Source organism: Plecotus auritus (genome assembly GCF_963455305.1).
Source record: "Plecotus auritus genome assembly, chromosome: 14".
NCBI lineage: Eukaryota > Metazoa > Chordata > Mammalia > Chiroptera > Vespertilionidae > Plecotus > Plecotus auritus.
This window is the reverse complement of record NC_137780.1, coordinates 15,757,583-15,785,337: the sequence shown is the minus strand read 5'-3', so window position 1 is coordinate 15,785,337 and position 27,755 is coordinate 15,757,583. Positions and strand designations below refer to the sequence as shown.

At 37.4% G+C, this 27,755-nt stretch overlaps 1 protein-coding gene across 1 annotated transcript in view; it reads left to right on the top strand.

The window, feature by feature from the left end:
* AHCTF1 (AT-hook containing transcription factor 1) overlaps positions 1–27,755 on the top strand; it is a 76,134-nt gene that overhangs the window by 32,243 nt on the left and 16,136 nt on the right. Inside the window, exons 14-31 of the mRNA XM_080651298.1 lie at positions 149–238; positions 2,053–2,193; positions 3,094–3,198; positions 4,210–4,303; positions 4,865–4,988; positions 5,297–5,353; positions 6,162–6,308; positions 7,273–7,460; positions 11,573–11,717; positions 11,795–11,926; positions 12,626–12,776; positions 13,203–13,353; positions 14,672–14,779; positions 15,595–15,787; positions 20,578–20,781; positions 21,371–21,764; positions 23,510–23,633; positions 26,607–26,686. Of these exons, the coding sequence (XP_080507424.1) occupies positions 149–238; positions 2,053–2,193; positions 3,094–3,198; positions 4,210–4,303; positions 4,865–4,988; positions 5,297–5,353; positions 6,162–6,308; positions 7,273–7,460; positions 11,573–11,717; positions 11,795–11,926; positions 12,626–12,776; positions 13,203–13,353; positions 14,672–14,779; positions 15,595–15,787; positions 20,578–20,781; positions 21,371–21,764; positions 23,510–23,633; positions 26,607–26,686 (2,628 nt within the window). The remainder of the gene's footprint in view (positions 1–148; positions 239–2,052; positions 2,194–3,093; positions 3,199–4,209; positions 4,304–4,864; positions 4,989–5,296; positions 5,354–6,161; positions 6,309–7,272; positions 7,461–11,572; positions 11,718–11,794; positions 11,927–12,625; positions 12,777–13,202; positions 13,354–14,671; positions 14,780–15,594; positions 15,788–20,577; positions 20,782–21,370; positions 21,765–23,509; positions 23,634–26,606; positions 26,687–27,755) is intronic.

Sequence of the window (27,755 nt, the reverse complement as noted above, 5' to 3'; positions counted from 1 at the left end):
TACATGATACTAGTTTCTCTATTGTTGATACTTACCTTGCTCACTTGGTAAGGGCGGTTTTCTGTCAGGTTTCTCCACTAAAAAGTTACTCCTTTTTGTTTCTAATTAATAATCATACTTTATTTTTTCTTTTATATTTACAAATTAGAACAACCAAATTCTGCTGCTAATTTGCGCTTTGTTCTTGAATGGACATGGAATAAAGTGGTTCTCACAAAAGAGGAATTTGACAGACTATGTAAGTACTATACTGAAAAATTAATCATTTATTTTTTAAGTATGTAACAACAGTTTAATCATCTTGAAGTTATAAGTTCTTAAAGAAGGCCCAGAAGAAAACTTCCTTTTTAGTTTAGAGTGACAGTTATTTTTTGACAAAGATTTTGCAACAGATTTTTAAACTGGCAACATGTTATTATGTCCATATTGGCAAGTTTAAAAATTATATCTTGTGCATCTTTTGATCTTCAGAGTTTAATTTACAAAATTGCTTATGATTAAAGAGAATATGCGAGCTAACCTCAGAAGCTCCTCTACTTATTCCTTTTCTGTTTAAAGTATTTGTGAGCATAAAGAAACTAAATAGGGTAAAAGCTCATTATTTGTTTTCTAACAGATGTCATTATCAGGCATGCCAGGTCATTTTCCTTCTTGATAGTTGTACACTTTGAGTTTTTAGGTATCTGTGAATATTAAAAACCCATTATGCCCAATTAATGCAGAAATGATTGCTCTGTACGTGAAAGTAAAATTAAAGTTTATTTAGAAGTATATGTTTTTATTTCTATTACGATGAGTGAACAAGTGGATTTTTAAAAATTCTTAATAAAATTTTAAAATCAAAGTTGTACAGGAAGACATGGGGTTCTATTGTATTTTAGGGCATACTCATAAAACTATAAACATGGAGTAAAAAATTTTAAATATTTCAGTAATAATCTGATAATTCAGATTAAGGGTAAAAATATACTTTTTTTCAGGAGAAAATGTTTTCAGGATTGATAATGTAAGTTATGTAAAAAAAAAATTCAACTCAGTTTATAAAATTCTGTGTCTTTATTATTCTTGTAGCATCATGTGGTGTTTCAGGGTTGAACTTGGTAATAACTCAGCCATTTTTACTGCCTTGGGCTTCATTAATGGTTAATGAAGATTTACTTTTTTAGATAAAATAATAATTAAAATAAAAAATAAGTATACTAAATGTATTAGAGGTAAAGCAAGTATATTTTTTCCAAGTTTTTAAAATTGATTTTTAGAGCTGGGAGGGAGAGAGATTGATTTGTTGTTCCATTTATTTATGCATTCATTGGTTGATTCTTCTACATGCCTGGAATGGGGATCAAAACCAAAAATTTGGCATATTGCAACAATGCTTAACCAACAACAATTGAGCTACCCAGTCAGGGCGTAAAGCAAATAATTTGATTTAAGGAAGGAAGGTTTTAGAATTCAGATATTTGTTTTAAATGATATATCAAATATTACACATTTTATAGTAAAATGCGATTATATGTAAATGTTAATGCAATTAAATCTTATCTAAAGATGTAACAAATAGCAACTAAGACACTCCCCCCAAAGGATTTGTAAATTCAACCTTTAATTCAAAATGAAAGGACAACTGAGTCTGCAATGAATTATAACATGCCTGCAATTTTATTGTAATAAGTCTTTATCTGAGTCTTAATTTTAATGTCTAACTTTTGAAGACTAAAGGTGGAAGTTCTTAATAATTGCAAAACAATATGGTACATAACATTTCTGACATGAAAGATTTATTTGAAGGAGAATAATGAATATACTGATTTTTATTGAATCTGTAACCTTTTCCACATTCTGCTTACCTCATTTTACATTTTAAAAAAAGTTATTGTGTCTATCCCTTCTAGGTTTCTTGAGGGCGTTTGCCATTTCAAGCTCGTCTTTGTAAATCTCATAATGTATAGAATAATTCTGTGGTCAGTAGGAATTTGAGAAAGTTTTCAGTTGTGAGTTTAATTATTTCAGATTTATTGTGTCGAAACTGATTGTATATTTTATCCTTGAAAGGTACACCATTATTTGATGGTTCCTGTCGTTTCATTGATCCGCAGACTATACAGTCTATTCAACAATGCCATTTGCTTCTTAGCAATCTTAATACAGTCTTAAGCTGTTTTGCAACAGAGGCACAAGAGATCACAGAAAGAGGTATGCTGTTTATCTTATATAAATGAACGTTTTGTTATATTTTACTTACAGACTTCTTAAAAGAATAAATTTCCTGTCTTAGATGGATCATTGTGCAAAAAGGCCATTATTTCTCAAATGCTATTTGTTTTGTTTTTTATGAAAAGCTACATAATGCTATTATTAGGTGTATCATGAGCCCATGCTTAAATAAGTGTGGGAAATTTTGGATTTAAACCTAATGACTATTAAGGTATTATATTTACAGTAGAATTTCACATTTTTAAATTATTCATAAGTTTTATTCACAGAGGTCATTATAATGTTTTCTTTTTTGCCATTTAAACAAAACAGTCAGGTTTTTGGTGTGGGTTTTTTTTCCATTTTTTTTTAATAAAGTAGCTACTACTACTATTCCCATTTTTTTAAATATATTTTCTTGATTTTCCACAAAGAGGAAGGGAGAAGGATAGAGAGTTAGAAATATCAATGAGAGAGAAACATCAGTCAGCTGCCTTCTGCACACCTCCCACTGGGGATGTGCCCGCAACCAAGGTACATGCCCTTGACTGGAATCGAACCCGGGACCCTTCAGTCCGCAGGCCGACGCTCTATCCGCTGAGCCAAACCGGTCAGGGCAAAACAGTCAGTTTTATTTAAAGGCCTGATGTGAACCACCTATATTAATGATACTGTATAGTTTGTACCAGTGTATAAACTTGACTTCTGAAATTAGGTAAATGGAAGTGTAGCTGAGATAGAAGCATACCTAAAAGTCTACTTTAGTGAGTTATTTGTTCATGCTAATTTTTAACTTAGCGTTAAAAATTACCAAAGAATTCATTTTTAAATCTTCTGAGTGTCTTGATTTTTCATTTGTGGTTGAAGTTGAAACAACTGATGTTTAACTCTTCTTTACAGGTCGTATGAACCTAACCAATAAGTGTATGGTTTCGCAACTCATCTGTCAGTATGCACAAATGGTTCTTTGGTTCTCTCATTCTGGGCTTTTACCAGAGGGCATAGGTAAAATATTTACTTAATCTATAAATATTAATTGAAACATTCTGAAATCTTTATAATTTTGTGGTTGTGTCCTAATGTTTTGCATTTTCTTTCTTCTACCACCTCACTTATGTTTCTTTTATTCTTACCTTCTTTTCTTACATTCTTTCTGTTTATCTTCAGTACGTCACCCCATGCCTGATACACAGGTTTTCCATACATGTTTATTGGGTTAAAGAACATTTTGAAGGAAAGAATATTTGAAAGAATATGGCTTCTGAAAGTTGATTCAATATCATCAGCTATAATTTAGGTCCATAGAACTTAGCATCTTACAATCTAATTTGTCAGTCTTTTTTATTTTAAGGGTTCTTTTAATATGTTTATCAGCGAATATTTACCATCATTTAAATACCTCCTTTTATCTCAGGGGTGGGGAACCTTTTTCTGCCAAGGGCTATGTGGATATTTATAACATCATTCATGGGCCATACAAAATTATCAACTTAAAACTTAACCTGCTATATTTGGTCAAACATTTAATTAACTCATCCCTAATGCCCTGGCAGGGCCAGACCAAATGATTTCCCAGGTCTTATACAGCCTGCAGGCCGGACGTTCCCCGCCCCTGTTTTATCTAATGATTGATGCCAATATCAAGAATTAGAGAATTTGATTTTTGCTGTATTTGTTTAAAATACACTTCTAAAGCTTATTAACTTTTTGCATTTCCAGGATTCGCATTAGATTTTATTTAAGCTTGCTTCTCTCACTGTCCATGATTGCTGTTGATCTGTTCTTTCATAATTCTCTTAGCATCCTTGTTGTTACAGGTGTTTATGAGAGACTTGGTTTTCTCATTTGTGCATCTGTTAATAAAGGGATGGGTAGTATTACTGAAATTTAGGAAGCCTACAAATTAAACAACAATATAAAATTACAGTAAAATATCAATGTGAGTAATCTAAGTATTGTTGGGATATTTTGGAAATATTACTAGCTTTTTCTCCAACTCTTAAAAAAAAAATCTAGATGATGCTGTGCAGTTGTCAAGGTTATGCTACAACTACCCTGTAATTCAGAACTACTACACCAGTCGTCGGCAGAAGTGTGAGCTTTTATCAAGGTATAGTACATCCAGAACCTTCAAACAACATTTTAGAAATTTCTTCTGTAAGAAGTCAAAAAGCCTTCTGAAATAGAACAGAATTCACCATGTTATAAAATGATTAAATGGGTGGAATTCTCAGAATTTGTTACCAACATTACTATTTTCTTTGTAATGTTTGCCTTGACCTGATGGTCACACTTTTACTTGAGAAGTTGAGTATAGCTATTTATTATTTCCTAAAGAAAGCTATTTACCACCATTCACTATTAGAGGAGAGTCTATAATTTTAAACATGTGTTTTTTCTGAGAATTCTTATTCAGAAAAAAAACTGGAAGCTGCTACTCATCAAAAAAGCATTAAAATAGGTCACCAGTTATTTTACATTCTTTCCATTAACAGTTGCATTTCAGCACTTGGACGACTTTGTTTTTTTCCCCTTATTTCCTCTCCCCCCTCCCGCTTCCCAACTCTCTCCCTTTGATAAATGGGATCATTGCTTTTAAGAATTTAATGCTATTGTTTTGATAATAATTACCACTAATATTAAATAATCTTTAATGTTGCCCTTATTGCAGTGGGAAATGGAACTCTGATTACTTGATGATCGATGGAATGGTTTCTCAGTTAGGAGATCGAGTTGAGAAGTTGTGGAAACGAGATGAAGGAGGCACAGGAAAATATCCTCCTCCTAGTCTACATGTAGGTTTGCAATAACATGGTATCACTTAAGAGTTCCCAAAGTTGTGGGGAGGGAGGTATGCGTAACTGAGTTTCACACCTGGCACAGTCTGGGGAAAAACAAGGAGTGTGAATAAGTCTATAATAATAAAAGCGTAATATGCTAATTAGACCAGATGTCCTCCTGGGCGAGGGAAGCCCAGGTCTTGAGTGCCAGAGGGAAGCCGGTGCTGGCAGCGGGGGAAGGAAGGCCTACTCTTGCACGAATTTCGTGCATCGGGCCTCTAGTGGGTATATAAAATGCACTGAATTTTTTATCTCTTTTATAGGCACTACTTGACATATACTTACTAGACAACGTTACTGAAACAAGCAAACATTTTATTGTATCCTTTAAAATTTTTATTAAACCATTCATGTATTACTAAATTACAAAATTTCAGAATAGTAGGAACTAATACACAATCTAATCCAATCTCAATTTCACATTTGAATATTTTTAAAAGGAAGGTTTCTTAACCCAGGATCTGCGGGTTGGGTTCAGATGGTCTGTGGTTAACCTGAAATTATGCAAATTTGTTTTATGTTTATTTTTGTGGGGATAGGGTCCAGTGTTTTTATCAGATTCTCAAATGTGTTGTCTGAGATACTACCAAAGTTAAGAGCTGCAGTTCTAAAACATGACTGGCAAGTAGTCATTCTCAAATAGGTTAACTTATATACTGAATATGAATACATTTAAGGTAGCTTAATTATTACCTTAGACATTGTGTTGAGCCCTGTGGTTGTTGCAGTAAGGTTTTTGACCTAATGTCAGTTATTAATCCGAAAACGTGCAGTTCTATTCGTAGTTTATAAGACACTTGATGCATTTGCTTAAGCTGCCAAGTTTTGCTGGCTAACTGGAATTTGTTTATAACTTTGTTTCTTAAATACTCTAAGCTACTGACTTCATGAAGCAAGTATGCTTCAGTTCTTCCTTTCTGTGGTGGTACTTCCTGTTGAGAATGAAGGAAGTTGGTGTGTGATTACTTATACCCACATACAATAAAACTACTTCCCCTAGCTGGGTATTCATAATGGTTTTCTAAAAACTAAAGTCTTTCAAGAATCATTCCTGCTATATTCTGTTGCTACCTATTATAAATATAGGTAGAAGTTTTTGTTTGTTGTCCTTAACCCTCTTTTTAAAAGACCATTTATTTGCTGCTTGATATTATGTATTCATTTCCAAACAAAACAGATACTTCAATTGAATCATTTCCAACTGCCTTTGCCATTTCTTGGGACCAGGTTAAACTTATTCAAGGATTTTGGCTGATCGATCATAATGACTATGAGGTGAGTCTGTTAGTTCACTTAGAATTAAAGCTTTTGTAAACTATTAAAATAATAATTAAAATTTATATTAAAGATATGATTGAATCTATTTCTAGAGGTAATTTAAGAAGTCAGTTCAAATAATGCCTTCACTACCTTAGGCAGTAAGAATCCTGTCTAATAAAGAGGCCATTATGCTAATTGACCGTCACACCCTCACAAAATGACACCCACAGCCAATAAGAAGAGAATATGCTAATTGACCATCACACCCTCATAAAGAGGGCGGTACCCACAGCCACAAGATATTGGCTCCCAGTCTCCTCAGCCCCACCGGGGTGCCTGCCCCAGGAGTCCTCCAGTCCCCTCAGCCCCCAGCCACCCAGGGCTGCCCAGCCGCCCAAGGCCGCCCGAGGCTCAGGTAACCAGGGCCGGCCGAGGCTTGTGCTGCTGGCAGTGGCAGCAGCAGAGGTGTGATAGGGGCATTGCCTTCCCCTGATTGCCAGTTCGCCTCCTGTCCCTGAGGGCCCCTGGACTGTGAGAGGGGGCAGGCCGGGCTGAGGGACCACCCCCTCCAGTGCATGAATTTTCATGCACCGGGCCTCTAGTACAAAGATAAAACTCCAGGTTTCTCACTCCTTAGAGAAGGAAACAAATAGATAACAGTTACTAATAGTGCAGATAGAGTGATTGTTATGTTAGAAATATGTTTAGTAGAGCGGGGGGACCACAGAAGGCAGGATTTAGTATTGTATATGAAGTTGGTGATGGAAAAATTTTGTATAATTGTATAATGAGGTCTCAAAAGCATGAGGTTTTTGATAAGGCTTTTATTTAAAATAAAGTATACCGTAAGTTGACATTTACACTGGTTTTATCTTGATTTTTGTGGCTTTAGTATTGCCTGTCTTGTTAAAGGTGTGCTACTTTGTATAAATGCAAAGCATATATTTGTATTTACCAGTTTTCATGTCATTTTTTGCAGAATGGTTTGGATCTTCTGTTTCATCCAGCTACTGCAAAACCTTTCTCATGGCAGCATTCAAAGATTATTCAAGCCTTTATGAGTCAGGGTGAGCACAGACAAGCCCTCAGATATATTCAGACAATGAAGCCAACAGTGTCCAGTGATAGTGATATTATCCTTCACATCACTGTTTTGCTTTTTAATAGGTAAGTACATACTTTGAAAGTATAATCAAACTCTTGATCATATCTGTTAATATAATGATATTGTTGAAATATGTAGTAGCAATATATATATTGCTTTTATTGTATTACATAGTATTCTTACAGTTCTTCATCTTTCAACCTTAAGAAAAATGTAAAACATCTTTTATCTAGAATAACATAAATAAGAAGTACCTTGAATAAAAGAGGAAACCAAACTGAGGTTTAAAATTATTATATCTGTTGCTAATTGATAATATTGGTAGTCTCCTGCATGTCTAAGTATACTGAAAAGGAGCCAGAAGTACCGAGGAAGAATAAAATCATCTTGAGTTGATTACTGTGTGTGTGTGTGTGTGTGTGTGTGTGTTTTGAGAGAGAGGAAGTGGGAGAGAGAAACATCGCTTTGTTGTTCCATTTATGCATTCATTGGTTGATTCCTGCATGTGCCCTGACAGGGGATAGCACCCACAACCTTGGCATATGGGGACGATGCTCTAGTTAACTGCCCAGCCAGGGTAATAATTCTATTCTTTGAGGTATATCCCAGTGATGGTACTCCAGTATTTGGGTAATATTGGTGGTTGGGTATTGCAGTTCTTTGCATTTGATACTTGCCATTGCATTGTTATAGAAAGGAAGTCTTGAAGTATCTGTTTAAATAATTTAAGAAAGTTTCAGGTTTCACATCTTAATACTTTAACAAGACTTGAGCAGTTTGATATCTTTATATTCTTTTTTTCTTCTCTTGGCAGTGTTTTAATGTTCTCTCGTGTTTAATATATCAGCATGATACATTTATCGTATATATTAATGGTGACAGGTTAAATGGCATGGTTGAAAATATGATGGTCTGGTTATTGGGTTTTCTTATTAACTAAATTAGTTGGGGAAATTGCTTGAAACTGAAATTTCTTACCAAATTGTAACTTTATTTTATACAACTCATATTGTGTGTTTTGTTTCAATCTTTTTGGTTGGTCTGTTGTTTTTTGTTTTTTTCCCCCCAAGGACAATGCTTAGAAAGAGAGAGAGAGAAACATTGATGTGAGAGAGAAACATCAACTGGTTGCCTTTCATATGTGCCCCAATTGCAGCCCAGGTATGTGCCCGGCCGGAATCAGACCATCAACTTTTAAGTGCACGGGATGATGCTCAACCACTGAGTCACTCCAGCTAGGAGTTTGGTTATTTTTATGTGTTTATAAATTGGTCATTTCATTCACCCCCACGCATCATTTGTGAACCAAACAGCATGTTAGTGTCACCACTCGGAAAGTTAAGTTTTCTTTGTTCCATTTGGTTAAACAGAATGTATTTCTGAGGGGTGAGGGTTGAATCGGAAGAAAACTTCTGTAGTTTAATAATAGGTTGGCTAGACATGTAGAAACTTAATAGTGTCCTCAAAATAATGAATTAGGAAGTATTTGTGGAAATAATTTAAGTGAGCAAAAGTGTTTGACTAGGCCCTGGCTGGGTTGCTCAGTTGGTGTCATACCTATACGCCAGAGTTGTGGGTTCAATCCCCAGTCAGGGCGCATACAAGAAACAATCAATGAGTGCTCACTTTGGCAGCAAATATACTAAAATTGGAACGGCACAGAGAAGATTAGCATGGCTCCTGCACAAGGAAAAAAAAAAATCAATGAATGAACAAATAGATGTTTCTCTAAAAATCAATTTTTTTAAAGTTGTTTGGCTAGCTAACAAATTGTCTAGAGCAAATATAAGAAGCTAAAAGTGACAAATATTTAATAACGAGTAGCCTGGCTGGTATTACTCCGTCGTTGAGCATCAACCCATGAACCAAGAGGTCACTGGTTCGATTCCTGGTCAGGGCACATACCAGGGCTGCAGGCTTGGTTCCCCAGCAGCGGACGTGCAGGAGGCAGTCGATAGATGATGTTTCTCTCTCATCAAGGTTTCTTTATCTCCCTCTCCCTTCCCTCTCTCTAAAAATCAATAATATACACTGAGTAGCCAGATTATTATGATCTCTGAAAGCATAATAATCTGGCCACTCAGTGTATATCCTATATAATCCTATATAATAAAAGGCTAATATGCAAATTGTCCCCTCGACCAGGAGTTCAACCAGCAGGTAGGCCGGCCAACCGCCCATGTCCCCTCCCCTGGCCAGGCTGGCCAGACCCCACCCATGCACAAATTCATGCACCGGGCCTCATACACACATATATATATATATATATACACACACACATATATATACATACATACATATATATGTATATATATACACACACACATATATATACATACGTATATATATATACACATACATATATATGTGTGTGTGTGTGTGTATATATATACACACACATATACATACATACACACACACATGCACGCCAGATTATTATGCGTTCAGAGATCATAATAATCTGACCACTCAGTGCATATACATAACGTGTGTGTGTGTGTGTGTGTGTGTGTGTGTGTGTGTGTATTTAAAAATAAATGGGTAAAGAATTCTAACACTGGGTTGGCAAGCAGCATGTAAATTTTTCTCAGTTTCATGTAAACTTCTCACACTTTAGTGACTTTAAAGAGGTGGTACTTGATCACTAATTCTTACATCAAAGTGCAGATGTTGGAAAGTTAGAAAAAAACACCTTTGAAAGGCTGCTGGTTTTTCTCTTTTATTCCATTGTCCTTTGATTCAGTCATAGCATGTTTCTCTGAGTTGCTAAGATCCTCATTTTCTCTTTTTTAGCCATAGCAAACATTATATCATTTTAAAACTTATTTCTCTTAAGTGTGGTAAAGCTTCCATTATCCAGTATCTAGAAATCTAGCAAAATTGTGTCCTATACAGTAACATTCAGAAATAAAAACAAAGGACCACTCAAAATTTCCTCAGATTTATTTCATTATGAACATTAATTGCCTTAACTTGGTTCACATATTCTATATTTCTTATTTATGTCATTCATTTACTAGTCTTTATTTCAGTATTTATTATTTTTTTAATAAAAACTATGGCTAAATCTTTTTTTTTTAATATATTTTATTGATTTTTTACAGAGAGGAAGGAAGAGGGATAGAGAGTTAGAAACATCGATGAGAGAGAAAAATCGATCAGCTGCCTCTTGCACACCCCCTACTGGGGATGTGCCCGCAGCCAAGTTACGTGCCCTTGACCGGAATCGAACCTGGGACCTTTCAGTCCACAGGCTGACGCTCTATCCACTGAGCCAAACCGGTTTTGGCTATGGCTAAATCTTTTTAATTAAGATACCCACTACCGTAAAAATTACCTATTGACTTAGAATTCAAAATGATGTTGTGGGTTTTTAAGATAATCATTTCTTGATATTCCTATTTGCCATTTTTTATTTATCCCTCTTTTGCCTTGAAAGTTATCAGTCCCTCAAAAATTCTACATGCCAGATTGATCATTCTCAGTTTTGGTGTATATCTTTCAAGACATGTTATTATCTAATCTAATAAATATATAAACATTTGTTGGCTTTGTTTATTGATTAATTTAACATTGTAATCACTGCACTGTTTTAAGCTTTTTTTTTTCTTAACAGAGTGTAATGAGAAACACTGCTTCATTTAATGACCCTTTGCCCACAGCTCAGTGTCCCTCATGCTGTCTTAAATGTCTGATTTAGTCCAAGTCCTCTAGTCAGATCTTGCTACAGATCAGCCCAAATCTTATGTTACTATGCTAAACCCTTCAGCTCCCCATAAACACAATCTTCTTGTTTCCATCTTTGCTTATTTTCTTTTCTACTCTTCTTTCTCATGCAAACAGTCACTTCCTTAAGAGCCTGGCTTTTCTCTATCACATCATGCTAATTTTTCAGTTCTGTTTAGATCACATTAGTTTTTTATCCTCTTGACCTGTGTACTTACTTTGCTTTCCTATTACACTTATATAATGATACAGAACAGCATAAAATTGAGTCTTTAAAGATGCCTGTTGACATAAGCCACCTTTTTAATGCAGTGATTAGTATTCAGTAAAATTAAGTTACCTTCAATTACATGTGTGGAGTATCTTTGAGAATCTTTAGGTGGATTACTTGTTTTGAACACTTTAAATAGCTTTTCTAAAACGAAACTTCGATAAATACTGATTTCAGGTGCATGATTGAGGCCTGGAGTTTACTGCGACACCATTCTAGTAGATCGAATACAGAGGAGTTACTAGAGCACATGTATAAAGGCTGTCAGGAAATGGGCTTAATGGAGGATTTACTGAAGCTACCGTTTACAGACACTGAGCAGGTAATGACTTACCAGTAAAACCGTGTCAGAAATTCAGGATATGTTAGTAGCTTACACATTTATTATATTCTTCCTAGGAGTGTTTGGTGAGATTTTTGCAGTCCAGCACCAGTGTTCAGAATCACGAATTACTTTTAGTTCACCATTTACAGCGTGCCAATTATATCCCCGCTTTGAAGCTGAACCAAACTCTGAAGATTAATCTTACGGTATAGTTAAACTTGTTTTGTTATGGGGGATAAGGAAAGAAGAAAAACTGTGACTTTGTTATCTAAGAGTTTGTAGTATGGTAACCAACCACTGAGATTTATATAAATTTGAGTTTGGAGATTCCTCGTCTTACTTTCTATAGCAGAATTAGGAATAGGGTATTATTATTTACCCAATTCTCTTTTATATTCCATTTCTGTTTAATATCTGTGATCTTGCCAGACTAATCTTTTCACTTAGGGAGAAGGAGAGGATGAGTTAGAGGTTAGTAATAGAGATTATATAGTGCACAGAGCCTGGACTTCAGGAGTCAGACCAATTCTTAATTTTCATTGTGTGCTGGGAACATACTCTCTGTGCCTTGGGTTCCTCATATGTAAAATGATAATATCTCTTTGTGAGGGTGTACAGAGGTGTGTGTGAAGTAACAAGTACATGTTACTGATACAGGTAGAAACTTAGTAATTGATAACTGGTGTTCTTTAGTTGAGAAGAAATCAAGACTGGATAGGAGAGACTTTTGATGGGTAAGGTTTGATAAAGTAATTAGGTGTGTATATGAGGTCCCTTGGTTTGGAAGAAGGGAGGAGGAAGATACTCTTGGATATTTATTGTTATATTTTAAAAGGTAAATGTATAAACATAGCACCTAACATGTTTGAAGATTAAATTTTTACTAGTTATGATATGTTCAATAGAATGATCGTGATCCTCACTTGCGGGAGAGATCTGTGGCTCGAAATTCTATATTAGATCAATATGGAAAAGTTCTTCCGAGAGTCCATCGAAAATTAGCCATGGAACGAGCTAAACCTTACCGTGTGTCAACATTATCAGTTATTCGAAAAGGTAAAATTTCATTGAAAAATGTCATAAAGCATTGAGTTAGAGAAGATACTGAGTGATTGCCTTCTGCAACCATCTCTATCTTATATTTTGCTTTGAATCATCATAGTGGTGCCTTTTTATTATTGGTCATTCTATCCCAAGAAGTTTAAAGCTTTCTTGGACATTTTTATAACTTATTTAGTAATGTAGTAAAGGATGAAATAACTTTTTTATTTCCTTTGAAGGCTGTTGTCCAACTTTTAGAAAACATGTAACTTTCACCATCTTCTAAAAGCCCAAATAAATTTCTACATAGATGTTATTAAACCAAATGCAGTTTTAACCAAACTCTTGTGATCTGTTTTCTAGTCGCTCTTTTATATTAGTCTTCTATTAAAAGTCCTGGTGTTAGAGATTAAATTGAATTCTGCAATTTTCATTTTACAGTTTCTCGGCCCAAACCACTATCAGCAGTTCCAAAGCGAGCTGTAATAGGGACTGTGTTAACAAGATCTACTTTCATTCATAACGTGTTGTCTAAAGTTGGAGAGGTTTGGAAAAGTGATGAACCTAAAAATAGCACCTTAGCCTACAATAGGTATGTTTTTACTTTTTATAGTCATGTTACTTGTTAATCTTTCCTGGATATCAACAGCATTCATAAACAGTTAACCTTAGAGTTTATTATTGTATGTAAAAAGGAAAAACTCTTTCTATTGGTTACTTTGTTACAAGAAAAATGTATGTTCGTTGGTATCTATATGTATATACTTATTTGTCTATATATATATAAAAGCCTAAGTGTCCGACTGGTAGTTGTGATGCACACTGACCAACAGGGGGCAGACACTCAATGCAGGAGCTGCCATGACATGCACTGGCCATTTAAAAATAAACAGCACTGCGACCCTGGTGCCGACAAAATAACACTCGGCTTCCCCCTGTGGAACACAGCCCACCAAATCGCAGCCGTTGCTGCCAAGACCCCATGGCGCAAAATGCAGCCCACAGCCCAGCCCAGCCTGGAAATGGTCGCTGTGGGCACTCGGCAATGATGTCACATTGCAACGCCCAGCTTCCTCTCCCTAGCGACTCATTGGAGTTTCTTCAGGCCAGGAACAGGACTTGCTTTATAGTCAGGTGCAAACATTTTACACTTTAACCAAATGTTTGTGAAGCGTTTTCCAGTGCCTCATCTCATTTGATCCTCACAGAAGTCCTGGAATAGGTAGGTAGGAGACTTGGTAGAATCCTTTTTTCTTTTTTTTTTTTTCCATTAGCCGGAAAACGGAGATTTAGAAAGCTTAGAAACTTGACCCGACTGAAAAGAAGTAAGAAATGGTGGACCTTGAAAATGACTTCAGGTTTTCTCACTGAGCAGAATATAGTCAAAAACTGATGCAGTTCAATATTTTACCCTTTGTTCTCCCTGCATGATCTACAATGATAATCTGCTTCATGTTGATATTTACCACTGTGTTGCTGACAATTACCTGAAAGAGAAGTTGGGGTGCTTCACTGGGCTGGAAAAAGTTTAGCTACATCAGAGAGCAGGTCTAATTAAGCAAGTTTATTCTATATCTATAAAAGGCTAAGTTGGCTCGCACATGCGCAATACATAAAGCTCTCGCTGGTGCCAATCGCACATGTGTGTTTTGATCTGTCATTGTCGATCATGAATTTGGTTGACACTTCTATTATAGAGAAAGGGCGAATAGCGATATTAAAATATTTCTTCTAATTACTTTCCTTTCAATGTGCACGAATCCGTGCACTGGGACACTAGTTTGTAAATAAGTGTACAGAGTAAAAAACAAAAGCTGTGCGCTCTCATCTAATCCTACCTTCTTACAGCATTTTTAATTTAATGTTCCTTGTGATACATAATCAAAACTACATTTTTATTTTCTTTGTAGTCCTAGAATAGAAGGACCATCTCCTGTAGTGTGTTCTCTCCCAGATCCAGAGCTGCCTGGGGCATTTGTTGGAACACCTGTTTTAAAGGCATCACAAAAAGTTTCTAGGTAAGAATTTATTAAATCTTTTTTATTCCCCCTTTTGTTAATCCTCACCCAAAGATACTTTTCCATTGATTTTTAGAGAGAGTTGGGGGGGGGGGGGGGCGAGAGACAGAGATTGGTTGCTAAGTGTTATTTTATGTAATTTATATTTTGTGTATAACCTAAAATGCATTACTTATTTGGATCATGGTCAAAAAGTTGTTGAGGAAATCCTAAGACCTAATGCAATAATTAACATTTTCTTTAGAAAATTTAATTAAAAAACAGTTTTTTTATAGTGTTTTAGTATAACTCAAGCGCATTTTTTTCGTATAACTCTTGGTAGTATAAGAATTTGGCTTTTACTTAGGTAGGCGCTGGTGTCATTTGTTGCATGGGCCCTGCTTTTGAGAAGCAGTCATTCCTAAATAGACACCTAAAACAGAAATGTTAGCACAGTGCAAAGCATTTTATAAAATATCTATTTGGGCCCTGTCCATTGTGCCAATGGTTAGAGCATCGGCCTATGCACCATAGGGTCGTTGGTTCAATTCCCAGTCAAGAGCACATACCTTCATTGCAGGTTCTTTCCTCACCCCGGTTGGGGGTGTGTGGGACACAACCAATCGATGTTTCTCCCTCTCCCTCCATCCCTCCCTTCCACTCTCCAAAAAAACAATGGAAAAAATATCCTCGGGTGAGAATTAACAAAAAAATCTATTTGGGGTAGCTCAATGTAAAAGTGAGTAAATAGTTTACTAAATTCTGTCATTTCCTTAGTATAACTCAATAAACAATTTACCAGGGATTTTCTACTCATGTGTGTACTCTGATTACAGACTGCTGGATTTGGTTGTGCATCCTGTTCCCCAGCTTTCTCAGGGTTTTGGGTTTATTCAGCAAACCCCCACCAGATATCCTTTGTACCTAACACCTAGTTCATTGCCAGTAAGTTCACCAATAAAAGGATCACATCAAAATACCTCCAGGTCTTCAGAACTACATTTACTTGAAACTCCTGTTGTAGTTAAGGTGAGTATTACATACCTAGCATTCATAGTGAAGCTTGGAAGTTGTTATTTTTTAAGTAGCAGGGAGAAATAGCTATTTTGATATCTCTGGATAATGGATGATTTAAGCTTTTATTTCTCTCTTTTTCTTTTTGTGGGTATCTTTCCAAAATGCTTTCTGTATTTTTACATCTCCTTAATAGAATTTGGTGAACTTACCCTTTGTGTTTAAATGGCATTATACTCAAGGTTAACAGTTACTCTGTTGTCCTGAAAGGCTCTTTGTGATAGTTATAAATTGGCCTGTATTCTTTGAAAAATGCCTTCACATTCTTGGGTTTACTTTTTTAGTTTTTAAATTCTATTTCTTATTCCTTTTTGCTGTTATTCTATTAAATGCTTTTTAGTTCTTAGATTTATTAATTTTAATTCTCTGGCTCCTTCAATGCAACTATAAATGTTACTTTTCTCTACTAATAGATATCTGTCTTTAAATTGCCTCCACCCTCTCTGATAAATTACTAGCTGAGAAACCACAAAACTAAGCGCATGATGACTGATAACAGTGATCTTTTACCTTCATATTGTCAAAATGTTTTTACATATATTATCCCCTAGCTCAGCCTTGGGCAAACTACGGCCCGCGGGCCGGATCCGGCTGTTCATCCGGTTCTCTTGCTCTCCCCTCCGCTCCTTTACTTTGGATTTATATTAGTTCACACAAACACTCCATCCATGCTTTTGTTCCGGCCCTCCGGTCCAGTTTAAGAACCCATTGTGGCCCTCGAGTCAAAAAGTTTGCCCACCCCTGCCTAGCTCCTTGTCCAGTATTCTAGATCTAATCCTAGGATCTTTTTTCTTTTCCTTTCTTTCCCTTTTCTTTTCTTCTCTTTTCTCTTCTCTTCTCTTCTCTTCTCTTCTCTTCTCTTCTCTTCTCTTCTCTTCTCTTCTCTTCTCTTCTCTTCTCTTCTGTCCTCTTCTCTTCTCTTCTCTTCTCTCATCTCTTTTCTCTTCTATTGTTTCTTGGTATCTAGCATTTTTCTCTTCTCTTTTCTCTTCTATTGTTTCTTGGTATCTAGCATTTGTAATGAACCAAGGAATTTATTTTTCAAATTGAGTAAAAGATACTTCAGTAAATGCTTATCCGAAAATAAGTTGAAAAAGATTACTAAGACTGTTAAATTCCTGATATTTAATATCCAGTACAGTATTTCTAACATTTTCAAAAAAACAATCAAACTTTATATTGCCTGCAGCTAGGTTTAAATTAAATTAAATCAAGATAATTTTGTCCCTGCTGCCAAAAACAGTCTAGGGAAAAAAAATCAGTATAATCTTGTAAAAGATTTAATTATCTATGGGATAATTTGTTCACTAGTCCTTTAGAGAAGTTAACTGAAGGGATTATTTCTATTAAATATTTTCTATACTAATTATTTTTATTCATTATAATCTTCAGAATTTTTATAAATAATTAAGGTGCTGTTGGATTCTTTTTTTTTTTTGTATTGTTTTATTTTATTACCATATTTTTTCATTCCTAGGCCAACGCAGTCAAAAAACGTCTTGTAACACATATAATGCAACTGAGGCTTAGGAAGTTTTTCCCTATGGTTTCATTGTAAGAGGAAAATTATGCACTATTATCTTTATTTATTTATTTTTTTAATAAATCTTTATTGTTCAGATTATTACAGGTTTTCCTCTTCCCCCCCCCCCCAATAGCTCCCCTCTCCACCTGATTCCCCACCCCACCCCATGCCCTTACCCCGCCATAGGTGTAAGATTTTTGTCCAATCTCTTCCCGCACCCCTCACACTCCTAACCCCTGAGAATTGTCAGTCCACTCCCTTTCTATGTCCCTGATTCTATTATATTCACCAGTCCATTCTGTTCTTCAGATTTTTTATTCACTTGATTGTTAGATTCACTTGTTGGTAGGTATGTATTTGATGTCATTTTGTTGTTCATAATTTTTATCTTTACCTTTTTCTTCTTCTTCCTCTTCTTAAAGAATACCCTTCAGCATTTCATGTAATCCTGGTCTGGTGGTGATGAACTCCTTTAGCTTTTTCTTGTCTGTGAAGCTCTTTATCTGACCTTCAACTCTGAATGATAGCTTTGCTGGGTAGAGTAATCTTGGTTGTAGGTTCTTGCTGTTCATCACTTTGAATATTTCTTGCCACTCTCTTCTGGCCTGCATCGTTTCTGCCGAGAAATCAGCTGACAGTCGTATGGATACTCCCTTGTAGGTAACTAACTTTTTCTCTTGCTGCTTTCAAGATTCTCTCTTTGTCTTTTGCCCTTGGCATTTTAATTATGATGTGTCTTGGTGTGGTCCTCTTTGGATTCCTCTTGTATGGGGTTCTGTGCGCTTCCTGAACTTGTAAGTCTATTTCTTTCACCAGGTAGGGAAAGTTTTCTGTCATTATTTCTTCTAATAGGTTTTCAATATTTTGCTCTCTCTCTTCTTCTGGCACCCCAAAAATTCGGATGTTGGTACACTTAAAGTTGTCCCAGAGGCTCCTTACACTATCTTCATATTTTTGGATTCTTTTTTCTTTTTGTTTTTCTGGTTGAGTGTTTTTTGTTTCCTCATATTTCAGATCTTTGGTTTGATTCTTGGGGTCCTTTGATCTACAGTTGAGTTTCTGTATATTCTTTATTTTAGAAAGTGTATGCTTAATTTCTGACTGGTCCTTTTCCATTTTTTTGGCATTCTCATTAAGATCCTTTAAAGGTCTCACTAAGTTCCTCAGTGGTTTTTAGAAGATTCTTGAGTAACCTTATAAATGTGGTTCTGAACTCTATGTCGCCCAGTAGTTTGCTTTCCTCCATTTCATTCGTGACATGTTTCTTTGTCTACGCATTTTGGCTGCTTCCCTGTGTTGATGGAGTGGCTTTGTGTGGTAGGTGACCTATACGGGCCAGTAGCTCAGCCTCCCCAATCACCTGAGGTGGACGCTCTTGGTACACCCCTTTGTGGGCCGAGTGCAAAGTCTTGGTGTAGTTAAGCCTTGATTGCTGTTGGTACACTGGGAGGAATTGACCTCCAGGCCAATTGGCTGTGAGGACCCGCTGTGTCTATAATGAAGAACTGCTGCGCTGGAGACACTCTTATGGTGCAGGACTTGTTTCAGTGGGGCTTTGGTGCTCACTGAGTCTGCCTCTTGAATGTATGTCACTTATGGATGTGAGGAGTTGAAATCTGGTGTCTCACACTGACCACTAGGTATACTGGCTTCTGGATCTCCAATGGGGTGCAGGTCAGCTACTGTCTGAGGCCACCCAGCAGGAGCTACAGCGAGAACTACAGTTTTCTCCTCTTTGCTTGGGATTTGGAGGTTTTGGAGCTGTCTGACCCGGGCTGCAAGTTTGCTAGGTTAAGCTGCGATAGGGCAGGTCATTCATATGCTAAAGCTGCTGCTTAGAGCTTGGGTGGGTTTGTAGGTTGTGCGGGGCGGGGTCTAAGGGCGACACTAGGCTAGGGCGTGGCAAACAGCAATGGCTGCCTGTTAGCCGGCTCTGCATCTCCAACCGCGTCCCAGCGCAGTAAACAATTATTCCTGCGCGCAGCCCTGCAAGCAAACCACCCTCACTTTCCGACCCAATGGCAGACAGTCCAGCTTCTCCCTGTAGGAGTTTGGGTCCCCCGCGTCTCCCCAGAAACTGGAGTTCGGAGTAATCGGGAGCTTGTCTCCCTTCGGGTTGAAAAAAGCGCTCCCAGTCACCCGCCGCCAGCCCGATTCGCACGCCTCCATACCTCAGCTTTTCAGCGCTTGTGCACGTCTCAATGCTCTTTTCTCTTTCCTCCTAGTTGTAGAACTTCCACTCAGCCAGCTTTCCCGTGGTTCTAGGTGATAGACGTTTTGTCTTTTAGTTGTAGTTTTGAAATTGTTGTGCGAGGCAGCAGTTTAGGTGTTTACCTATGCCACCATCTTGGATCCTCCTCTCTGGATTCTTAAAGTCAATCTCATTAATTTAGATTAGATTGCTATAATTAAGCTAGGTTCTGTTCACTGACACTGTCTCTTTTATCTGAAGTTTTCTAAACAGCCTTGCCGGTTTGGCTCAGTGAATAGAGCATCAGACTGCAGACTAAAAGGTCCCCGGTTTGATTCCTGTCAAGGGCACCTACCCAGGTTTTGGGCTCGATCCCCAGAAGGGGGCGTACAGGAGGCAGCCAATCAATGATTAGCTCTCATCATTGATGTTTCTATCTCCCTCTCCATCTCTGAAATAAATAAAAATATATTTTAAAATATAAAGTGTTCTGCCAAAACCGGTTTGGCTCAGTGGATAGAGCGTCGGACTGCGGACTGAGGAGTCCCAGGTTCGATTCCGGTCAAGGGCATGTACCTTGGTTGCGGGCACATCCCCAGTGGGAGGTGTGCAGGAGGCAGCTGATCGATGTTTCTCTCTCATCGATGTTTCTAACTCTCTATCCCTCTTCCTTCCTCTCTGTAAAAAATCAATAAAATATATTTTAAAAATATATATATATAAAGTGTTCTAAGGAATAGTAAAATAATTTATCTTGTCTATGCACTTTATTTTAAGTTGACTTTATACTTGGAACAACCAAAGCCTTTAGAATGATTTTGGATGCACTTTTATGTTTTGTAGTCTTACATATAGAATGCTCTGAATAGAATTTTACATTTTGTTTCCAGTAATCTATAATAAAACTTCTTATTATGGGTTATTTGAGATGAGAATTTGGCACCATTGTGATTCAGTTGACCCTGTCTGTCCTTATGTATTGCCTGTTATAGACACTAATGGTCGCTTTCCATTCACTCTTTGTCACAGAAAGCTAAAACCTTGGCCATGTCAGTTACTTCCTCTGGATTTGCAGAGTTCACTCCTCAATCCATCCTAAGGTCTGGTCTTCGGTCAACACCTTTAGGGTCTCCCTCTCAGTCACCAGGAAGGTCTCTTACTCCTCCTTTACGACTTAAAGAAACTAGAATTTCATTCATGGAAGAAGGCATGACCAAAAAATGGACTTCTGGAGTAAGTTTGATAATATTTGGAACAAAAAGACAGTTCCCACAAGTAAAAAGTTAGATGTATCATACAATCTTGCAGATAGTCATGAAATCAGAAATATTAGTTCAGAAAGAAACTGGGATATTGCCTAAGCCAAACCCATCATTTACAGGCGGAAAAAATAGGGATTAAGAAGCATCAAGTAAATTGCCAACAAATAGCTATTTGGTGTCAGAAAGGGGACTAGAACCAAGACCTAATTTTTAGCCCATGTTCGTTTGTTTTTTAACCTGTATTGGTTTGCTTCTCTTACTAAGTTCCTAATTGATTGTCTATTTAGGAGGGTATATCTTCAGAGTTCCACTGTGGGTTGTTAATAGGAACCCAATTGATGATTATTGTCATCTTGCCTATTAAAGTCTTGGAAATAACTGATTTTTAATTAGAGAAACATTAACAATCATTAAACTTTAATCATGTATCTGAAGAGAATGGATTTAGAATACATGAATTTTGATTAAGATGGAAAGGGTGGGCAATGATTGGCATTAATAGCTTTGACTTGACTGATTTTTACTAGTAAAATTATTTTTTAAAACCTTTCACTTAACAGGCTGCAGATGATAGCAAAACAAAAGTTTTTGTTACCATACCTTTCTATAAATGTGGAATTCCAGGAGAAACAGAGTGGCTGAAGAACAAAGATAAGACATCTTTTTTCCTGAATAGCCCTGAAATGGGCCATCAAGAAATGGATGTGAGGTCAGAAAATACACCTTCCCAGAGTTTGGAGAAACTGGATGTGAGCAAAGAAAACAGCAATGTTTCCACCGAGTCACTGGAGTACCAAGATGCCCCGTCACCAGGAGAGTTTGAACATGTCACGGCTGCGAAGCCAGCCAGCGCTTCCACTGGACTAATGACTAATCCAGCTGAAAAGACTCAGAAGGACAACGAGAAAGATGTGTTTGAATCAGTAACTTCTCTAGACCTGGAGAAACCAACGGGTAAGAACTCATTTCCAAATATTCAAAATGGCTATTGATGTCCCTCATTTGTAATAGAATTTTTTCCACAATAAAAAAGCATTGGGGTTAAGTAATGACATGACACAATACAGCACATCTTATTCTTTCCACTTACAAGTAGGTATGAGGTGTGAGGGCAGAGGTACTTGTGTTCCTTTCAGCGGGGGGTGGGGGAGAGAACAGTAATGTTTAAGGAAGAAATGTTAACTCTCAGTCTGACTTAAGGCCTTATAGTTATGAGAAATAATACTAACTTTAGATGAGATTGCTATTAATAGTTTTTAACTTATCCAGCTGATCCAGAAAGCTGCTCTAGAACCAGGACACTCATTCTACTCTTCCTCCATCCGTACCTCCAAAATAATCACTGGACGATCAAAATAAATATACAACAGCCCGTGAACTTACTGTCTTTACTAGAGGCCCGATGCATGAAATTCGTGCAAGAGTAGGCCTTCCTTCCCCCAGCTGCCAGCACCTGCTTCCCTCTGGCACCTGGGACCCGGGCTTCCCTCGCACCGGCTTCGTCTGGAAGGGCGTCCGGTCTAACTAGCATATTACACTTTTATTATTATAGATATTCATCTATCAAAAAAAAAATTTAAGCCCCTAATGTATGTGCAACAAGTGTGTGTGTGCTAAGTGTTGTTGAGGTGAGTAGAGTGGACATAGGCGTCTGCTCGGGTGTAATTTAGAGCCTAGTGGGCTGTGAAAACCAACAAGCACTTGTAGTTTGATAGTGATATGCTAGGGGACCACCGGCAAAGGGGAAGAGTAGATTTAGTGGACAAGAAAACTGGTTTTCTTCTTGTTTCTGAACGCTGCACAGTTTTAACAAACTTCTTTAAAGGTAACTCCTAATTTTAAATCTGTAAAACCAGGTACTTTTATGAAAATCTGGGTCATAGTGATTTCTTTTGGGAAATATTTCCTGCCTTAGCTTAACTAAGGTTTCTGAGTCCAGTGAAGTTTGGGCTATGATGTTCTTTTTTTCCAGGATGTGTTTATTGATTTCAGAGAGAGGAAGTGGGAGAGAGATAGAAACATCAGTGATCAGAGGGAATCATTGATTGACTGCCTCCTGCATGCCTCCTATTGGGGATTGAGCCCACAACCCTGGCATGTGCCCTGATTGGGAATTGAACCGTTCATGGGTTGACGCTCAACCACTGTGCCACACTGGCCAGGCTGTGATATCTTTACTTTATAAACAAGCCTTTATTAGTTGCTCTCAGGATTTAGTACTGTTTTTTCATAAACAGCTTATGACTGGAAGTTCACATTACTCTTTTCATATACTGTATTCCACTAAAATAATTTGAAAGGTAAGTATTAAGTTAGTATCTTAGTTCAGTTACTTAACTAGGTTTGTGATCTGGGATAAGCAGTATAACTGTATGCTTGTTTTTTTTTCATCTTTAAAATGGGTATAATAGTACTGCTACTTTGAATACTGAGGATTTAATGAATTGCATCTAAAACACTTGTAGCAGTGGCTGTTAAGACAAAAGTGAGAAGTGGTAGATTAAAGTGGGTGAGGCAACTCTTGGGCTAGACGCAGAATTAGAAGGAACTGTTGTTGGCAGTCTAATGTCAAAGGAGCAAGCTACACATACAGCGAGCAGACCTGACAACTTGTTAAAAAGTATGAGTCCCAGACCATGAGTAATTGCTGAGCATTTAACACAGGTAATTGTAAATATTCTTAACTGTATGGTTTACAGGCACTTTAGAAGATGGAGAAACAAAGGATCTCTTAGTTGCAGAAGAAGCACTGTCAGTATTAAATCACTCAAGCCCTATTCAAGGGGTTGAAGCTTCTCTTTATGTACCATTAACCCATGAAAGGTAAGTGTTTAGGGAAAAATTTCACATATTAATGCTAAATGAAACTGAACCAGTAAAATAGTCTATGCATAGGTCAGCTCTTATTTACATTTTTGACATTTCCATATTTGGTAATGTTTTCTGTTATGAAAGTTCATTTGTACAATTGTGTTTTACTTAGTAGTTTCATGAAATCTTAGAACGAAACGAAACATTTCCTGAATATATAGAGTCATACCTGATGGGTTGAGGTAGAACTCATACTCTTTGGTGGTCCTATTGTTGAAGACCAAGAGTTTTCATTCCCAGTCCTGCATTCTTCCAGGCCCTTCCGTTTTCAGTGGTTTCCAGATGGTCAGGGGCACATTTCCCATGGCACCAAGGTGAGCAGAGGGAGATGGCGCAGAGGCAGTTTGGTTTCCTACCATTGGGTGGATACAAAACTCGAGCCAAGTTTTGTTTTTTAATGACATGAAGTGTTATGCTCCCACTTAGTTTCGTTTAGCACTTGCACATTTAGGAGATGTGCTAGATGATGTAGGGCAGTGCTGTTCAAGTGTGGTCTGATTGATGCCAATTTCCACACAGTTTATGGCCCACAACAAGATAAGCAATCAGTACAGCCTTCACCGGGTAGCTTAGTTGGTTGGAGCGTTGTCCCACGCACCAAAAGGTTGCGGGTTCGATCCTCCATTGGGGCATGTATGGGAGGCAACCGATCAATGTTTCTCTCTCTTTCTCTCTAAAATCAATAAACATACCATTTAGGTGAAGATTAATATACATATATATACATATATATATACATAATTTGCATATGCAGGCACAGAGTGAAGACTAAAGACAGCATAGAAGGAAGAGGGAGGGAAAGCGGGAAGTGGGGCGGCGGCAGGAGGGAAAGCGGGAAGTGGGGCTCCGGCAGTGGCGGAAGGGAAAGCGCTGGGTGGCTGCGGCGGGAGGGAAAGCGCTGGGTGGCGGCGGCGGCAGCAGGAGGGAAGCCCGCCTAGGCGGGCTCTGCTCCCTTCTCTGCTTCGCTCAGGCCGCAGGAAGCCCTATTGTAGGAATCTTCCTGCAACGGGCCTCTTGTATATTAGAGGCCCGGTGCATGAAAATCCATGCACTGGAGGGGGTTCCCTCAGCCCGGCCTGCCTCCTCTCACAGTCTGGGAGCCCTCAGGGGCGGGAGGTGATCTGGCAATCGGGAAGGCGATGCCCCATCACACCTCCGCTGCTGCCACTGCTGGCAGCACAAGCCTCGACCGACCCTGGGCGGCTGGGGGGCTGAGGGGACTGGGGGACTCGGGAGGCAGGCACGTGGCAAGGCTGAGGGGACTGGGCGCCTCCATCTTTGAGGGCATGGCAGTCAATTAGCACATTCCCTCCTTATTGGCTGTGGGCACTGCCATCTTTGCCACAGCATGAGGGTCAATTAGCATATTCCCTCTCTATTAGATAGGATATGTCAGTACACTTTCTTTGTTGAAAGTTAGCTGAACTAATCAGTGAATTGGTTCAGCTTATGACACAGCTCCTTATTTCATGGGAAGACTGGGCACATTGCACATCAGCACTAATAACAACAGTGACACCATTGCACAGGATTCCAAAAATGTTGCAGTTTCAATAACTAAGAAGTGTGAAGCCCTTGCCTAGTAGCTCATTTGGTAAGAGCCTCATATCGATACGCAAAGTTGCAGATTCGAGCTCCGGTCAGGGCATATACAAGAATCAACCAATGAATGCATGAATAAGTAGAATAACAAATAGATGTTTTCTCTCTCAAAATCAGTGTTATTGTTTTTTTTTTTAAGAAAATGGGGGGAAAGGATAGTAAAATTTACTAAGCTTAACCACATAAGACATAACTTACAACACTGTAAATGGCTTTGTAAGTCCTGAGAGTGGCTTCATAAAGCACTCACAGAGATCAGCATCATAACAGTGACCTCTCACACATTCAGCTCGGTCATGTGCTGCTTTTCTGAAAGGAGAAACCCTGATCTGCTGGGATCTTTGCCACGCCTTCATGCAAAAAGTGGGAGAAACCAATATGAAAGGATTATCCAGATTGTTTAATTAATTCAAGTATTTTTTAATTTAATGAAAACTAATATTTCTTGCAAATGGGTTTGATGGATAACAATCACAAAGCAAAGAGCATTCACATGATAAGAAACTTTAGTCTTAGCAGGGGTGAGGGCATGAGTGGGTGGGATGGGGGAAGTGGACACATACATAATACCTTAATAAAGAAAAAAAAAGTTTAAAAAAAAAGAAACTAGTCTTCAGTGAGCTAGGTGAATATTCTCCATCTTGGCAAGCTAGTTCCTTTTTAAACAAACTAGTTGTTGGTTCTTATTCTTACTATAAACATTGTGATTGAGGTAAGTTTACAAATGTAACTATAAGTAAATGTGTGATTTACTTTAATAATTGTGTCATTCCCCTTTTTAAAAATCAGCATGGTTTAATTGGGTTTGGGGGAAGGCCAGCTCGGAATAGGAAGGATCACTGTCAGCATATTTCCAAAACTTAATTTCATGAAGTGGATTAATTAATGCAGATACCATTAGTTTTCCATTCTGAGTTATTCTTTAATCTTAGCATTAAGATACTGAACCTCCTGCTGAGTGTAGAGGAAATATCCCATAATATTTGACAGATTTATTTGGAAAACGTGGCCACCAGTAATTAAAAATTGGTATAAGTGCAGCTTGTTCCGAGCAACATTTTAAAATCATTTTACTTGTAATTTAAGGCCATGTCGTTATTCCCAATAAAGTGAAATAATGGAAAGTGGAAGAAACAAATATAGCATTATTTGTTTCTAAAGTCACTGGTAAATTTTATAGAAGTTCAGAGTGAACTTATTAATTTCTCTGAACCTTGGTTTTTAATCAACAATATGACAAGTAGGAGAGGGAGTAGGATTTAAAGCATATTAGAGCAGATGGGATCTTCTCACAGTGTCAAATATTTATTTCTATTTCTAAAGGAAAATCCTCACCCCGAAGTCCAAGGTACCACTTTCAGACGAAGTATCAGTTGAAACCTGCACCTCTACAATTAGAGCAGGTAATGATAAATGTATTATTTTGACTTAGAATTATTTCAATTTGGTGTTTTGATAAAGAGTTCTATTCTTAGAACCAATTAATCTATTATCCAGATTTGTTTATCTCAGTTTTTTTTTATCTCTGGTGTGTATGGTGTCTGAAGGTGTATCAGCTATGAAAACAGTGGGTTGCTTGTAATGCACTCTATGATTCCCACAGTGGAAATCTTAGAATGCTTCTTGTGGACTATTTTCCTTCAATCCACACCCAGCCAGACTGCATACCTGCTTCTTAATCTTCTGGGACTCATGTCTACATAGGGCAACTTCCTTTTTCCTCAAGTTTTTTCCCATATGCATATTTCCCCCCACATGTTGAAAAAGGAAGGGGAGATAAATATGATAGCTAAAGAGTACAGAGGCTTGAACCAGATTGCTTGGGTTCATAACTCAGTTCTGCACTTACAGTGTGTAAGACTGGGCTATACATTGTCTGTCTGTCTGTAAAATATTAATAGCTTTAAATGTTAATGAAAGCTCAATAAATGGTAGCTGTTATAATTACCAATTATTTTTTAAAGCAAATTTTTTCCCCACTTAATATGTTTAAGACAATTTTCTTTGTCATTAGTTTAGATTAATCCTGTCTTTTTTAATGGTTATAATAGTATGTGGTAATATGGATGTTCTCTGGTATGCTTAACTAATTACTTATTGTTAAACATTTGAGCTGGTCACCGTTTTTGTTTTGTTGTTTCAGTTCTGCAATGAATATTCTTGTGTATATATATTTACACATTATATATCAGTGTTTGTGTTGGGTAGATTCCTAAACATGGATTTGCCAAGTCAAGGAGTAGGCACAGATTTTTAATATTTGGTTGTTTATGCTTTCAGACACTGATGATTAGAAGGTAGCATACAATGTATTTTCCCATTCCTCTTTGACAAACTGGTGAAAAACTTTTTTTCCCTTTTTTATAAGCAGTCTTTGTATATTAGTCCATTATCTGTGAAATGTGTAAAAATGCTTTTTCCTGGTTGGTTGTTTTTTTGTTTTTTTTGTTTTTTTTAATGTTGTTTATCCTT